The 17809-nt window shown below is 41.1% G+C and overlaps 1 protein-coding gene across 5 annotated transcripts in view; it reads right to left on the bottom strand.

The window, feature by feature from the left end:
• The window catches only part of LOC132405356 (AT-rich interactive domain-containing protein 5B-like), a 112570-nt gene that overhangs the window by 60015 nt on the left and 34746 nt on the right, over positions 1–17809 (bottom strand). For 4 of the 5 annotated variants that reach the window (XM_059990100.1, XM_059990099.1, XM_059990098.1 and 1 more), the window contains one exon: positions 592–814. The exons of the other annotated variant lie outside the window; for it this stretch is intronic. In XM_059990100.1, the coding sequence (XP_059846083.1) occupies positions 592–814 (223 nt within the window). The remainder of the gene's footprint in view (positions 1–591; positions 815–17809) is intronic. 5 annotated transcript variants of the gene reach the window in all.

Below are 17809 nucleotides of genomic sequence, written 5' to 3'. Positions count from 1 at the left end.
GGAGCCCTGCATCAAATTCCAAGTCAAGTCCATAGGATTTAGTAAACTATTATGGAAATATACAATGCTCAATAAGCGTTACCAACCAATCTTCTGGGCAGAAGACTTCACTTAACTTCAAAGATCTCAGTTTTGACTTTTCTGTTACGCAACGTGTATAAACTAAGGTGACGAAGGTTGGTTATCTGTAATGTTTTTTTTCAATTACTTCTGAACACTGCATTCCAAATAAATTAGTAGTGAGTAAGACTCTGCATATTGATGTGAAAGGCAGTCTGTAATTGGGCATATGTGCCCGACTGGCTGAGTCAGAGATAAGTTCAATGAAGACATCCACTCATGAGGATAAACATTCCTGCATTATTTGTCACATTTTGACCAACAGCCTTATTAGGCAAAAACCCAGCATCGCTACCCTAATGCTATAGAAACTGTCTGGCCAAAATAGATGAACTTTAACCTATTTTTGGAAATCTGCAATGGAAGATTCACAGGATTGAGAAAGGGAAGGAGGGCATTCTCATATGACTAGTTAATCGTTGACTCAGCTAGTTTATATTCAGCTCACATACTATCCAGAACACTCCTTACCTGAATGTTCACATTCATTTCCCACATTTGAGGTGAGGTGGCAGTCTGATGGTGGGCTGGCGTGCAGTTCAGAATCCTCATTGTCTTCACTGCTGTCCAAGTTCATAGTGTCAGGTTTGGATTCCTGTGCATTTGTAGCCCATTGTGAAGTCTTGGTACAGACCCATTTCGCCAGATCTTGCAGCCGGATAATTACCTTTTTGGAAACTGCAATTACCTCATCCTAACACAAAAAGAAATGGTAAAACACACTCAACCTTTACTAAGCTTCAACTGGATATTTATTAACAAGTAAAAGGACCTGCCAAACTCCTTTTCAGGACTTCACACTCTTGACATTAAACAAACGATTTTTGAAGCGTGGGGTATTGTTTGACTGAACATTGTACACCAAATCTTGTAAGTAGTAAAATGAAATGCCAGATGCAAAGCTGGACAGAAATCTACAGAATAAAGCCTTAAAAAAGCACCTATTTTGAAGAATGACATCTTCAAAAACGAAGGGCCTATTCAATACTCTTCTGGAGTACAGTCTTTACTGGGTGGCGTGTTCCCAGGCTCCTGATTCAGATGTAACAATGGCACCAAATAGAAACCAATTTTAGAAACTGGATATGCATTGTAGACTTTCAATCAGCGCTTCTCTGAAAAGGTCTGCTATTATAAACTTTGGCTGCTCTCAAAGCATCACCAATAATGACAGCATGAAGCACAGGCAATTGTTATTTGGTAAAATCATAATCTCGGCCGAGTCAGCCAATCTCATCATCAACCCACACTGATGTAGAACAGAGAAAATAATCCTGATCAGGTTTTGTTTTGATCGTTATCCTGTGACTCCTGTCACAAAACAATAATAGCCAATGTCAATATAAATTCATTTTTTCCTTGCAGCAAGATACCCTCATTACATTCAATATTCAGGTTTGCTCTTAAAATATATGTTTTATTAAAGCAGGAAAAATTTGTGATCACAGGTCAAGAAAAAAAGATACAAAAAATATTCTAACAGATCAAGACTTCTTTTCCACTACACATGCTGAATGAGGAGCCTTACATACTGACAAATTCCAATAGCTGCATTGTGATACGAAGGGAACATTGAAATTGGAATTGAGAAGCCAAGAATCACTTAACTGGTCGCCAGCTTTGAAGACTTAATAGTTTCAATCTTGTAGGAAGAATTGTTAAAAATGCCTTTTCCAGTATTTCATGGAATTTGGATGATAATCTCATCTTAATGTTGTTCTCTATAACAAAACCTCATTCCATTTTCTATGTGTCACTTTTTTTTGCACTTTGGGATACTGCTGTCCATTTCATTACCAATCTCACTTCAAACATTCTTTCCCACCTTCTCTTTTCAAATTCCTAACATTTTTGTTCAAACAGACTCCCCACTTTACATCGGTCTAATTGTCAAATGCATGTGCTGTGTTTTCATTGTGCTCTTCCATCAAACTCTATCAAAGGACTAAGCAAGAATCACTGGAATGCTAGATTCACAAGCTTAAATGCTAACAAAACATTGACAATGCAAACTTTGGAATTGGCAATATTCCTGGACTCTTTTGATTTTGTGTTTTATATTCTGTTTTTGTCCTTTTTTAAAAACTCGTTTTGGGTTTTTTTATTCATGTGGGGGGGGGGGTTGATGATTTTCTTTGAATTGGTTCCGTTGTTTTGTGGTTGGCTGAGGGGAAGACGAATTTCAGGGTTGTGTACTGCATACGTACATTGATAATAAATCTACTTTGAATCACTGAAGAATATAGCTATGTTTGAGATGCCATTTTACAACATCCTTATCAGGTCTTAAAATCATAAGACATAGGAGCAGAACCAAGCCATTCAGCCCATCGAGTTCACGGCTGATCTATTTCTCTCTCAACCCCATTCTCCTGCCTTCTCCACGCAACCATTCATGTGCCTCCAAGTACCCCGAAACTTCATCCTTAACAATCGACTCCAACATCTTCCTAACCACTTAGCTCAGGCTAACTGGCCTATAATTTCCTTTCCTCCACCTCCCTTTCTTCTTCACGAGTGAATGACATTTGCAATTTTTCTGCCCTCCGGAACCATGCCAGAATCCAGTGATTCTTAAAGATCATTACTAGAGCCTCCACAATCTCTTCAGCTACCTCTTTCAGAACCCTGGGGTGTAGTCCATCTGGTCCCTGTGACTTACCTACCTTCAGGTCTTTCAGCTTCCCAGCACCTTCTCTCTAGTAGCAGCAACTGCATTCACTTCTGCCCTGACACTCTTGAACTTGTGGCATTCTGCTAAAGTCTTCCACCAAAAAACTTTTGGTATCCTCTTTGATATTATTGGCAAGCTTACTTTCGTATTTCAACTTTTCCCTCCTTGAGGTTTTTTAGTTACCTTCTGTTAGTTTTTAAAAAGCTTCCCAAACCTCAAATTTCCCACTATTTTTGCTCTATTATATACCCTTTCTTTTGCTTTTATGTGGTTTTGACTTTGCTTCTCAGCCAGAGTTTTGTCGTCTTACATTTAGACTACTACTTCTTCTTTGGAATGTATCTATCCTACACCTTCCAAATTGCTTCCTAAAACTCCAGCCATTGCCTCTGTGCTGTCATCCATGCTATTATCCCCTTCCAATCAATTTTGGTCAGCTTCCCACTCTGTAATTCTCTTTATTACACTGTGATACTGATACATTCTGCTTTTATTTTCTTCCTCTTAAATGGTGGGGTGAATTTTATCAGGCTATAATCAATGCCTCCTAAGGGTTCCTTAGGAAGTGGAACAGAGTGATGATGTCACTAAACGGCGACACTTTTGCTTGCATCTTCGGAAACAGCTCTATTTCCATTGCTAGTATCTCTATTTTTTCCCTTTTGGGTTCTTTGAAAACCCTGACCTGGAGTTACACGCTGATTACAGTTCTTTGCGGGAATGGGACCCATATGGGAATGAGGTTTCATATCTGGCCATTGTTCAGCACGCTGAGGGCTCGGCCTAACAGTCCAGCTCGGCTCTGGAGACTGGCGGATCGAGGGTCGGTGTCACGGCAGAGGACCTGTGTGTCCTCAGGGAAGTCGGAATATGTATCTGCGGCTGTGTGCCCAGAGACTCAAGATCTTTGCTTGAGAAAAGCGGTGCAATGGACTTTTAACATTGTGAACCAGCCGGATGTTTGTCACATCTCCCCGCTCGCTGTGAAGGTAGAGACATCTCTTTCTCCCTTATTAGGGAGAGAGAGACCCTGTGATACAACGAATGCTGTAAACAACGTAGCCTCTGCGGGTAACTGCAAGTCTGTGTCTTTATCATTGCTTTGCTCACGCTTGAGTGCTCAGTGGCGGGTGCCGATGCTTTTTTTGCCGGTGGGGGGGTGGGGGGGCGAGGGGTGATTGTTGCTTGTTGCCGCTTACACCCGGGAGGGAGGGAAGCTGTGGATTTTGGGGTTCTAACATTTAACTGCCGTTCATTCTTTCGGGCACTCCTCTGTTTTTGTGGATGGATGTGAAGAAAAAACATTTCAGGATGTAAGAAGAAAACTCCCAGTGGAGTCATCGTGACACCGTCGTGACAGTTCTTTTTTTTAGCAGACTTTCTTGTTTTTATGAGGCTAAGTTGCTAGCTCGATGCTCGACCCAGCATGGATGGAAAGTGGGGCCAGCTGGATTCGAACTTGGGAGCCTTCGCTCCGAAGTCCGGCACGAATGCCACTACGCCAATAGCCGGCTGATTTCTATGTATATTGCATACATTGTCTGATGTTAAATGTACCTTTGCAACCTTCAGTTCCCTAATCAAATCCAGTTCTTTACACAACGCCACTGATCCCCTAGTAGCCTCACTCCACAGGCTGTTCTAAAAAGCCGCATCGTAGGCATTCTACACATTCCCTCTTTGCATACAAAATCAGCATCAGCCTGGTTTTCCCAGTCTACCTGCATATTGAAATCCCTTATGACTATCTCAACATTGCCCTTTTAACATGCATTTTCTATCTCCTGTTGTAATTTGTAGCCCACTTCCTCCCTTCTGTACTAAGGCCTGTATATTACCTCCATCAGGGTCTTGCTAACCTTGCACTTCCTTAACTCTACACAACAACTCTACACCTTAATCTCTTATAAAGTCATCCATGATTCAGTTGATAGCAAGATTGCCCCAACTCAGAGTGTTGTAGGTTTAAGTCCTCCCATTCAGTGTTAAAGACATAGAAAGACAAAAGGATATGGCTGAAGTCTATGGTTACTTCCTTTTAGATGAGCTTTTACAATAAAGGTCTGTCTGCTCCCGTAAATTAATGTAAAAAGCCAAAGTCGAGTTTATTGTCATATGCACAACTGCAGATCTGCACGGGTACAGTGGGAAACAGCATCACCAACATGTAGCATGACATAAGCTCCATTCAGAACAAAAACATTATACACAATTTTTACAATGAAGAATACAATTGGAACAAAAATAGAAATTGTTGTTGGATCGGTTGCCTTACATAGATCATTCCTTGGTAAATGGCAAAGCAATCAGAAGAGAGTTGATGAACAGGTAAATAGGTTTAGGTTGCCTGGGATATAGAGAAAACACATGAAGGGGCTGATGTGATTGCTCTGCCCGGTGCTGGTGTGTACCAAAAGAGCTGATTGGCCATTCCGTGATGGAATAAATCAAAGATTCCATTATTCTTAAAAAGCATAGGATTAAATTTTGAAAGGAACTAACTGAAAGTGAAAAAGAGCAAGTTGAGACAGGTACACACCTGTCTTAATTTAGAACACATTACATGACAGCAAAAGTCAAGAAGGAGATTATTGATGAAGTTAAAGGGTTTCTTTTTGTCCTGGACAATGACACAAATCAATGAATGATCATGTTGCAGTTTGTAGAAAAATCCTAAATTCGTTAACACAAAAAGATCAAAAATAATGTAGATGCTGCCTGGCCTGCTGACTCCCTCCAGCATTTTTTTGCGTGTTGCTGACAGTATTATTCTTCATGTCACTTGTCTAAGGTTGAGTCTGACATGATCAAATCTAATGTAATTTTGAACTAAAAGTAAGGTTCATACTACATCGCGTCATACAGCATGGAAGTAAGCCTACTGTAGTCACTCTGAGTTGATTATCCTGTACCTATTTCCACTAATGCCCTCTGAGAACCTGTCACCCTCCTGTACACCAGGGGCAAATGACAACTGCTGAACTGTATGTCATTGGGAGTGCAATAAGAAACTGAAAGACCAGAAGGAAACCCATACAGTCAACAGGATAATGTGCACTCCACACAGGATGCACAGGATGGAGACCAAATTTCTGCAAGTATGAGGCAGCAGTTCTGCAAACTTTATTGGTCTGTCAATATCTATACCATCCCCAAGTCATTCATTTCCACCACCATCTGTTCCTTAAAAAAGCTCCTCATTTGGCAGGGGGTGCTACATTCTTATTAAATGTAGACATGAGCACTGTGTGGGTATGCTGATCTATATAGACAAGGTAAGCATCAGCTAACTCATTTGTTTTTACATTGTAGTAATGAATGCCCAGAAGCAGAAACTAGTCAGGAATTTTGCTGCAATTAGATTTTGTGTACTTGTCCGGCTTGATCACATGAACAATTGTTCCTCTCGCAGGTAGAGTTATGTACCTACAATAATGGGGAGGCAGCTAAATGAAAACGAGGCAATGTCCAAAAGTGAAAAACCTACTTTTTGTTTCATTCTCAATCATGTCGCTGTCAGCATACAACAAATACTTTTTAGGATCTTTTAAAATTTGTTGAACACCAAAACCTTGAAATAAAGGTAGGATATGTTTGTCACATTAGGCCAAACTAAATCTGTGGAGACAGGAACATGATTAATATAATTGGCTAATTTCAGTGTTGTGATGTGTAATCTAATCATGTGCACTATATAACGAGGAGCTTGAGATTACTGGCAGTTAAGAAGTTGATGTGCAAGCCTTCCACTACATTTCCACTGTGGAAGACAGAACTTGGTGCATGGAGCTGAGAAAAATAGAGGGCAATGGGTAACCCTAGTAGTTTCTAAAGTAAGTACATGTTCTGCACAGCATTGTGGGCCAAAGGGCCTGTATTGTGCTGTAGGTTTTCAATGTTTCTAAGTTTCTAACTACAACATACTCTGGGTGTCCTGATAGGATGAGAAGGACTGTGGAAAACACAAGTTTTTCTTTCTTTGTGACAGCTCTTCACCCTACCAATGTCCTCACAAACCAATAGCAACAATGACTGCTGGAGTTGTACGCTGGTGCATTAGAACCTGCCAAAGCTGAACCCTGGTATAAATGTGCCCCAATGCTCCAGTGCAGATGGGCTATCTGTCGGCGGCTAATATATTCTGTTCTGGCATCCTGACTTCATAAAAATTGTAAATGGAACACCACAAGAACTAACATAACATATTATTTTTCAATACGCAGGGAGCTCTCGCCCTCCTGCTTGGACTGTCATGTAGTTTTACAGCAAGCTAAATGGAACAGATACTCATCTTGCATCTATTACTTTATTTAGCTGTGCAGCTCTTCTTACTAATTCCTAATACCCAAATCCATTAAGTTTCTCATCTGCCATACCAGTGGGAGGATCCAGCCTCTAGCTTACCGTTTCAGCAAGCCGCCTGAGCTTCTTTAAAAAAAAATGACGTGCTCATCAGCTTGAAACTTTAATAATTTCTCTCTTCACTGATGCTTCTAAATGTCTCTAACATGTCATTTTATTTTATTCTAAAAACAGCTCTGTTCTGATTCTCGTACACAAGGAGGAGGCAAATGATTACAAGTTGCATAAATTTATTATGAAACCCACAATAGTGTGAATGCTTCATTACAAGAGCATCCTCCGAACCTACTTCATTTCCCTCAATTTAAACATCCTTTTTATTCCCCTAGTCCTCCTACCCCTCCCAACCTGACTAAAGGCAGGCATGTGATTCACCTCTAAAACAATTATTACCAACACACTCCATATTCTAACTATTTTCTATAATATATTTTTGATTACCCGGTTTTGAACTCCTCTGAAATGATGATCGTTTTTAAATTACTCCATCAAACCCCTTCAGTACTTTGAAGATTGCTGGTCAATTCCTGGCCAACATTAACAGTTCACTGAGTCAGAAGACCATGGTTGAATCCTGTTGTGGAAACTTAAGAACATAAATCACCGACACTCTGGTGCAGCAGACAGGGTAAAATGATCCAGAGGTAACCAGCAGGATGAATGCCAAATTAAGCACAAAGTCCTACCCAAGACAGTTTCTTTGTCACTAGTAGATTCAACTACACTTCAGGTCACAAAAAGTGATAAACAGTTGAACTGGCATTAAATGCACACAGTACTGGACAACATGCAAATCCACTATCTGGGCAAATCTCAAACAGAAATCTCTCTGCCAAATTATCTTCGCTCTCTCAGTCCTACATAGAATCTACAGTCGACATTTCGGGCTGAGACACTTCTTCAGGACTGTCCTGAAGAAGGGTCTCAGCCCAAAACGTTGATTGTTTTCTCTGCCTGACCTGCTGAGTTCATCCAGCATTGTGTGCGTGCTCCTTTGGACTTCCAGCACCTGCGGACTGTTTCTACGTAGAAGACTAGGACCGAACATAAAATACACTGGATTCCAGTTAACTGAGACACAATCAGGACCAGTACGTTTTGGCCCAATTTCGCAGCTGCCCCAATTAGCTGAAGTTTCATGGAAATAGTTAAAATGGTACAAAGAAGACAAACTTAGTAACATGTAAGTGAAATACAGAACAAATTAAATTAGAGCACAACCAATAGTACCAGTGTATGCAATTAGCAAAATCAGCACAGGCACCTAGTTCAGATAATGAACACCCTTCATACAATGCTTTTGATAACTGCATCCTCCAAATTTTCATGTTCATTGTCACATTCAAGACAATTGTTAATGCCTTCAAATTCTTCACAGATTCTAACTTGTTGAAGCAGTAAAAATTGTTTTATTTTCACTCCCAGCTATTTCCGGCTTCTGAAGCCTGTACGTTTGAGCCACAGTGAGTAACTCTCATTGCCAACTATCAGCAACAGTGGAAAAAAAAATTACTGCTTTTTGAACTGAAACACACACAATTGATGCTATGTAAAAACTGCTTACTCTAAGCATGGTATAGAGTCCAACAGTCACACAAATGCAAGCAACTGAAGCTTGTTCAAACCAGTTGGGCAAAAATCCCCTGCCCTTAATTAATCAGCATTGTGTCCCAAATAAATGAAGGAATCCCAATGATCTTCTTGATTAGTTTCTGTTCTTTAAGAGTTGTCCCAAATAAGCAGCTACCTTGATTAACCAATGGCCTAATTAACCAGAATCCACTGTAATCTAACCTTAGTAAGATCATAATGTATAGGGAAAAAACATGAAAGTAATGAAATTGGACTCGAGAAGAAACCTCAGCAGAACTGATATAGCCATCAATAAATGTTTAACACTGGCAATGAATTAGCTTATTCAATTCATTCACAGGAACCATTTCAATTCAGTTTCCTTCAACACGACAATTAGTAACAATTGAAACATGCAAGGGAAGAAAACAGAAATACCTTTCGACTCCAGTAAGTCCTTCTAAATCCAGACAGCAAGTGTCCCTCTCAGAATCTGCTCTGCACATAAAAACATTCTCTTCAAGTGCAAAGGTTTATAGAGAGACCATCTGAGCCTGATTTCAAAAAGATATTTTTTATATTTAAATCTATTTATTGTTCCATTAATTTGAGGAACTCTATACAGAACAAATGAATTGTATTATTAAGCTCGGCTCCTCATACAAATAAGCTTTTACTCAATATCTTTAGAAATGTTCCCACTGGGCAACTCTTGTCAGATCAGTGGATTACAGCTATTGTTAAAAGCTCTCGCTGCCATGGAAACGCTCTGGTCTTAACATTAGAACTGGGGCAAGTATGCAATTTCAGTTCCATGCATGAGATAAGCACTAATCTATTTGTGGGATTTACTATGTGCCACAATACACTCCTTTTCAAACCTACAAGTAGCATTTGGTACATTCTTTCCTGCACTTTCTTCCCAATGTACATCTAGCCTCCTTCTTACATTTTGATTAACTCAGCGAAGGCCAGGTTGGTTATTTATAAGAAACACCACTTAACCATTCTTAAAAACCTGCAGACATTTCTCCCATTACCAGCTACTAGGTTGCAACACTGAATGTCAGCAGTTCATTCTGATAGGACCAGACTGCGGTTTTAGCTGTGTTCTTTTCCACTAACAGGGCAAATCAAAAGTGAAATTTTGGGCCAAGTCTGAATTACTCCACTGCATAATCTCCTACAGCTTTTTGTTTTGTTGCCCAGATATGGATTTACTGAAAACAGTGAGAATTTCCCAACATTTCCCAGATTTTTCCAAAATCTCTGCAGCTTTCATATCATCCCACCAAGGGCATGCAATAATGCTAGGGGCAGTGACAGGGATGGGTTTCTTTAAGAAAACCTTTTAATAGAATTTGAGGAAGCAAGCTACATATCACCTCACGATTCTTCATCTATTATTCATTTTTAGAGATGGGCAAAATGGCAGAGAGCTACATGCAGTGGCCATCCCTCAGTGACCTTCAAAAGCTGGTGGTGATTTCCCATCTTGGATGGTTGTGGTCCTTGTAATAAAAGTAATCATTTAAATCTCTGGACGACAGAGTTGCATTAGTTAAACCCAGCATGACTGAAGGAATTCTACTGAAGCTCATCACCCCTACTGGGCAGAGGCCACTGACAGCAGCTCGCCAGAGTGCTCTGTTCTGGGGCCAGTCTTCCAGGCGAAGACCTTCTCTGTAAAGGAATGAGGTGGTTGGAACTTCTGCTGGCATTTCTATAGCTCTGGGATTTTACGGCATGGTGTCGCTTACCCCATGCCCAACCCTCCTCCTTTCACAGCCAGCCATGGCGCAGTTATCAGTGAAGGAAAAGCAACTCATTTTCAAGTCAGAATATTCGGTGATATTGAAAGAAAGTTAGAGAAGATGACACACCCATGTAACTGCTATACTTGATCTTCCAGTTGTTAAATCTTGACAGGGAGAGAGAGTAAGTTTCTAGATGACTTACTCTGTAGTCACACTGTACCAGTGGGAGGGAGAGAACATCTTGGGCAGAAAATTGTTTGCCTTTTTAAATACACGAGAAAGTCAGCGGATGCTGGAAATCCAAGGCTACACACACAAAATGCTGGGGGAACTTAGCAGGTCAGGCAACATCTATGGAAACGAATAAACAGTCAATGTTTCAGGCTAGGACTCTTCTTCAGGACTGAGAAGGGGGAAGGAGGCTGGCTGGAAGGTGATAGGTGAAGCCAGGTGGTTGAGGAAGGTAAAGGGCTGGGAAAGAAGGGAATCTGATAGAAGAGGAGAGTGGACCATAGGAGATAGGGGCAAAGTAATAGGCAGGTGAGAAGAGGTCAAAGGTCAGAGTGGGAATAGAGGAAGAGGGGAGGGAATAGGCCACTTTGTCCTGAAGGTGCCAAGGTTTCTGAATGTTGGACTTGTTCTCATCTTGTCTATTCCATCACATTCCTGACATGTACTTTGCAGCTTCCGAAAAGGCTGCAAGTCACACTGTAGAATATCCAGTGTCCAGTGCTGGAATTGAACTCTGAACTCCGAACTCCGAACTCCAGAAGGTCCCAAGGTGTGAAAGCATTGTGCTAACCGCTACGCTACCGTGGTGTCTGTATGATTTATCTGTACACAAGAAAAGCTTTTCACTGTATCTTGGTACACATGGCAATAATAAACCAATATCATAGGTAGGAATCTTTATTAATAATTGCACATCTGGTGTTGGGAAGGTCATTAATAAAGCAACTGGAAGTGGTTAGGTATGAAACACTACCCCGAGGGATTCCTGCAGGGATGACTTTATCCAGGAGCGAGTCTCTTTGGTCAGTATTAAGACCCCTTGAAACAACATTTAGTCAAATGCAGCATCTCTTGCCCACTTTTGTACCAAGGTTATGATCAGAAATCCAGGGTTTGAATCTAGCTGACTCTTTGCACACTTTCCATTTGCACTGGGCTATGGATAGAGTTAGCACTCTGCCTCGTACAAGACAGACAAAATGCTAAAGAAAAAGCAAAGTTGCCACCCGATACTCCACAAGGCGTGGAGAGGAAAATATACATGATGATAGGAAGAGCCTGATGCCCCTGGGATGGCACAAAATCATCAGCCAAAGTTGGGCTCAGGGAGCAAACAATATCACGAGACCATAAGACATAGGAGCAGAATTAGGCCATTCAGCCCATCGACTCTGCTCTGCTATTCCATCATGGCTGATCCCAGATCCCACTCAACCATATATACCTTCTTGCCATATCCTTTGATGCCCAGATCGATCAAGAAATGATCAACTGCCTTAAATACACCCAGTCTTGGCCTCCACCACAGTCTGTAGCAGAGCATTCCACATAGTCTCTGGCTAAAAAAATTCCTCCTTACCTCTGTTCTAAAAGGTCACCCCTCAGTTTTGAGGATGTGCCTCCTAGTTCTGGATACCTTCACCATCGGAAACATCCTCTCCATATCCGCATTATCTAGCCCTTTCAGCATTCGGTAGGTTTCAATGAGATCCCCACATATTTTTCTAAATTCCAGTGAGTACAGTCCCAAAGCTGCCAAATGCTCCTCATATGTTAACCCCTTCATTTCCAGAGTCATCCTCATGAACCTCCTCTGAACTCTCTCCAATGACAACACATCTTTTTTGAGTTATGGGGCCCAAAACTGATGACAATACTCCAAGCGCGGCCTGACTAGTGTCTTATAAACCCTCAGCAATATCTCCTTGCTTTTATGTTCCATTCCCCTTGAAAGAAATGCCAATATTGCATTTGCCTTCTTTACCACAGACTCAACCTGGAAATTAACTTTCTGGAAGTTTTGTATGAGGACTCCCAAGTCTCTCTGCACCCCTGATGTCTGAACCTTCTTCCCATTTAGATTATAATTTGCACAATTGTTCCTTTTACCAAAATGCATTATCGTGCATTTCCCAACACTGTATTCCATCTGCCACTTCTTGCCCATTCTTCCAATTTGTCTAAGCCCTGCTGCAATCGTATTGCTTCCTCAGAACTATCTATCCCTCCGCCTACCTTTGTATCATCCACAAACTTTGCCACAAAGCCATCAATTCCATTAACCAAATCATTGACAAACAATGTGAAAGTAGCAGTCCCAATACTGATCTCTGAGGAACACTAGTCACCAGCAGCCATCTAGAAAAGGCCCCCTTTATTGCCACTCACTGCCTTCTGCCTGCCAGCCATTTCTCTGTCCATGCCAGTATCTTTCCTGTAACGCCATAGGATTTTATCTTGTCAAGCAGCCTCATGTGTGGCACCTTATCAAATGCCTTCTGAAAATCAAAGTAAATGACATCCACCACCTCTCCTTTGTCCACCCTGCTTGTTACTTCCTCAAAGATTTGTCAGGCAATATTTCCCTTTACAGAAACCATGCTGACTTTCATTTATTTTATCATTCATCTCCAAGTACCTTGAAATATTGTCCTTGATAACAGACTCCAAAGCTTTCCCAACCACTGAGGTATGCAAACTGGCCTACAATTTCCTTTCTTTGGCCTTCCTTCCTTCTTCGAGTGGATTGACATTTGCAAGGTCTTGCCCTTCATTCCTGGAATCATCCTCTTGAACCTCCTCTGAACCCTCTCCAATGGCAACACAACCTTTCCGAGTTATGGGGCTCAGAACGATAGTTGAAGTGCGGCCTGATTTACTGTCTTATAAAGCCTCAGCAATAAACTAATGTTTAACCAACGAAGCCGTCTCTGAGTCAACAGAAACCTGTGAACTTGAGAGGCATCCCGATCCTTTGAGAATGTATTCATGTTTCCAGCTCTCATCAATACAACTTAAAAAGCAGATCATGCCAAACATGTTTAGACTTAAATACAATACAATCAATACAACTTAAAAAAGAAACCTGTCTTTTTTTTATACAAATGTTACTTAAAACATAATCATGGAAAGTAGGAAACTATTAATATTTCAGGTTGAGACCCTTCACCTGGACTGGCTTTGACTGTCCATTTCCCTCTATAGATGCCACCTAATTTGCCGAATGCCTCCAGCAGCTTTAGTGTTGCTTGATGGTTTGGAGTTGGGTGCACAAGATCACGTTTCCCAGGTTTCTAATGACACAAATTCTTGAAGTCTTATAAACTGCGAAAGACAGTGGGAGACAAAGACAAGCTGGTGAAATTGGGCATTGGGGGGAAGGTACGCGATGGCATCTCAAAGCAGTTGAAATTAAATGCTGAGAAACGCAAGCTGGCAGAAAGAATAAAAAGAGGTGATATAAAAAGTTCAAAGTGCATTATTGATCTATACATCAGAGCAGATAGAAAGAAACTGCTTCAATTGATGGAGGCCAAGAACCAGGGATGAAGAACAGTGGTTATCAAAAGAATTGAACAAAACATAAAACCAAAAATTTGCACAGTAAGTGACTAGGAACTGGGATGTGCTGCTTGGGATCGTAATGGAGACAGATATTACAGCATTCAAGGGAGGTGAGTAAGATTTGAGTGGAAAGAGTAAATAACTGAGCAGAAGGAACTTGCAGCTCTGTGGCAAAAAGGCGGTGGGAAGAGTCTACCAGGATTGCTTTTGCCAAGAGCTGGTACAGACACAAATGTGCCCAAGTGGCCTCTTCCTACATTTGAACCATTCTGTGGTCAAAATATAAACGGTAACAAAATTAAATTATTTGTTTTGGTAGATTGTTATCCACAGATCTAGATAATTAGGTTTCCAAATATTGTCATGAAGATGCAAGGCTGGAACAAAATTAACAATAATTACTGGTCTTCTGCCTATATAATTCTTTTAATCAGTGATAAATTAGCTTTCCCTTCAGTTTATCATTAAACTTCCCTGACTAAAGTAAGAATGCTCAAAATCCACAAATAATTTCTATGGTTAATCACAGCACTGCAATTTAACCATCATCTCCAAATATTAATATTTTCACCTGAATATATTTAGCTGAACACATTGTTAAAATATTTAAACAAGAGTGTCAAAAGGTCTCTAATTATACAGCAGTAAGTGTAGGCAAGTTGGTTTGCGTCTTTTACCAGTAGCAATTTTCTTTTATGTACTATCTTTAACTTTGTAACACACTGCAAGACACTTTACACAACTTAACCAGAGAAGGCCAAACTGGTTTGTCTTCCTAACTCATTGTGCAAATTTCCTTGCTTATGTCAACATGCAGAATCAAAAAAACAATAATTGGCAAGCCACACAAGTGGAATTCCTACAAATTGTCCAGCTAGGCTTTTCCTAACTTTGGAAAACAATCATTGGAACAACATAAAATGGCTATTCCTTTAGGCATAATATTTTCTTGCAGTTGATTCAGTATTTTTGCTGCACTGTTTCTTATCATTCTTGACACCCTCATGTTCCGCTTGGTTGTATAATGCTGTGGATCCATTCTGCCACTGGAATCGTGGTGGGCCTGAAGTTACTTCAGTTAGACGTGGAAGCTGAAGTCACTGGGAACCGAGATCCAGAGTACAGCAAGTTCTCGGGTGGGCAAAGACGAGTCTCGACCCCCATAGCTCATATAACCCTTTGACAGTGCTCTTCCATCCATCAAGATCAAGGCTGATCATCTTCCTCAGCATCACCATCTCCAGAACCCCTGGATGCCGTCATGCCCAAAAACCTAAATAAACACAACAACGGTCTCCACAGCCCTCAGTAACAGAGAGTCCAGAATGTTCACCATCTCCTGTCAACATAGCAAATATTTTCATTTGCCTCAAGGGGCCACCATCAGAACATGTTTCAAGCGGGTGACCCCTCACAAGGCATCAAGCCCTGATGGAGTATCTGGTAGGACACTGAAAACTTGCACCAACCAACTGGCTGGTGTGTCCAAGGACATCTCCTCACTGCTGCTGTCGGAGGTTCTCACCCACTTCAAAAGAATGTCAAATATACTGGTGCCCAAGGAGAGCAGGCTGAACTGCCTCAACAACAATCGCCCAGTTGTACTCACAACCAATGTGATGAAGTGCTTTGAGGCGTCGGTCATGCTAGAGTTAACTCCCACCCAAGCAAGAGACCTGCTGCAACTTACCTATGACCCCAAAAGCTCCACAGAGGATGCAATTTCACGGACTCTCCTCTCGGCCTTGGACCATATGGACAACAGCAATACACAAGTCAGGCTCCTGTTTATTGATCACAGCTCTACATTCAACACAATGAACCAATTGTGCTAATCAATAACCGCAAGGAAGCTGTGTTGCCTCGGTTGTGGTGCGGTCTGGGCTGCAGAATCTCCTGGGATGCAGTGGACTACTTCAATTGCCCAGGGAGGAGAACCAAAGTGGTGTGGGAGACAGAATGTGCCCTCGTTGGGCACACTGCAATACATGCTGGCTTGAGAGCTGGCATCTCCCATCAGTGCTGCCCCCTGGTGCTCACTCAGTGGAAGAATGATCTGCACCAGGACAATCTACAGTCTTGCCACTCCGGCACTTGGCTGTATATTTTTGTGACTGTACATTTTCTGAAATCATAACCATATACGCTGTTTGGGCTACGTGCTGTGTTTTGCACCTTGGCCCCAGAAGAACACTGTTTCATTTAGCTATATCCATGTATAGTTGAATGATAGTTAAGCTTGATAGATCAGCTGGTTGAGGGGAGTCACAGCAGCAACCTCTCACTCAGCATCAGTACGACCAGGGAACTGATTATAGACTTCAGGAAGGGGAAGTTGAGAGAACACACACCAGTCCTTATCAATAGGTTTAAAGGGTGAGCGGCTTCAAATTCCTGGGTACCTGATCTCTGATCTATCTTGGGCCCAACATATTTATGCAATTACAAAGTGTGCACACCAGCTCCGTCATGTGCATAAGCTTCCCCACCATTAGGAACATCTTCAAAAAAGCAATGCCCCAAAAAGACGATATCCATAATTAAAAAACCCCACTACCCAGGACATACTCTCCTCTCATTGCTAACATCAGAGAGGAGGTACTGGAGCCTGAAGATGCACACAATGCTTTAGGAACAGTTTCTTCTACTCTGACATCAGATTTATGAATGGACAATGAACCCATAAACTCTACATCAATCTTTTTGATTTATTTTTGCAAATATTTTATATATTTATACTTATGTATTGCACTGTACTAAGGCAGTAAAGCAACAAATTTCACAACGTGTCAGTGATAATAAACCAAATTCTGATCAATATCTAAACTTCATTGATAGGGAGAGACTTTTAAACAAAGTGATAAAACTGAAGCAAAGATAAAAGTCAAAACATTTTTAAAAGGTAAAAGTTAATTAAAACAAATCACATTCAAACACTTAAAATTATTTGAAATTTTAAACTGAAATAAAAATCAAAAACAGATTCTCTTATCCTTCCCAATTCCCTAATGAATGTCAGGTTGTGCTCCAGCTCTGACACAGTAGAACAAAGGGAAGGGACCTGGGAATACAGTTCCATAATTCCATGAAAGTGGCGTTACGGATAGAAATGGTCGTAAAGAGAGCATAAGGCACATTGGCTTTGAAAATTCTAAGTACTGAGTACAGTGGTTGGGATATTATGTTTAAGTTGTATAAGACATTGGTGGGGTCTAACTTGGAGAACTGGTGTGCGGTTCTGGTCACCGACCTACAGGAAAGATATCAATAAAATTGAAAGAGCACACAGAAAATTTACAAGGATATTGCCAGCACCTGAGTCAGAAGGAACGGGCGAATAGGTCAGGACTTTTATTCCCTGTAGCATCTGAGAATGAGGGGTTATTATATATTAAGTATATTTAACATAGGTATAAAAAATTATGAGAATTATAGATAGAATAAATGCAAGCAGGCTTTTGCTGCCCCTTCCCCCCCCCCCCCCCCCCCCACCGTGGTTGGGCAAGACTAGAACTAGACAGCATAGGTTATAGGTGAAAGGTGAAACATTTTACAGAACCTGAGGGGGAGTTTCTTCACTCAGAGGGTGGTACGAGTGTGGAAATGTGCTGCCAACAGAAGTGGTGGATGCAGGTTCAAGTTGTAATTTTTAAGAGGAGTTTGTATATGGATAGAAGGGGTATGGAGGGCTATGGTTCCAGTCTGGTTCAATGGAACCAGCCAAAACAACGGTCAGCATGGACTAAAT

The sequence above is a fragment of the Hypanus sabinus genome, chromosome 15 (genome assembly GCF_030144855.1).
Source record: "Hypanus sabinus isolate sHypSab1 chromosome 15, sHypSab1.hap1, whole genome shotgun sequence".
NCBI classification, from domain to species: Eukaryota; Metazoa; Chordata; class Chondrichthyes; order Myliobatiformes; family Dasyatidae; genus Hypanus; species Hypanus sabinus.
Note: the sequence above shows the minus strand (reverse complement) of the source record. Positions and strands in the feature narration are given on the sequence as shown.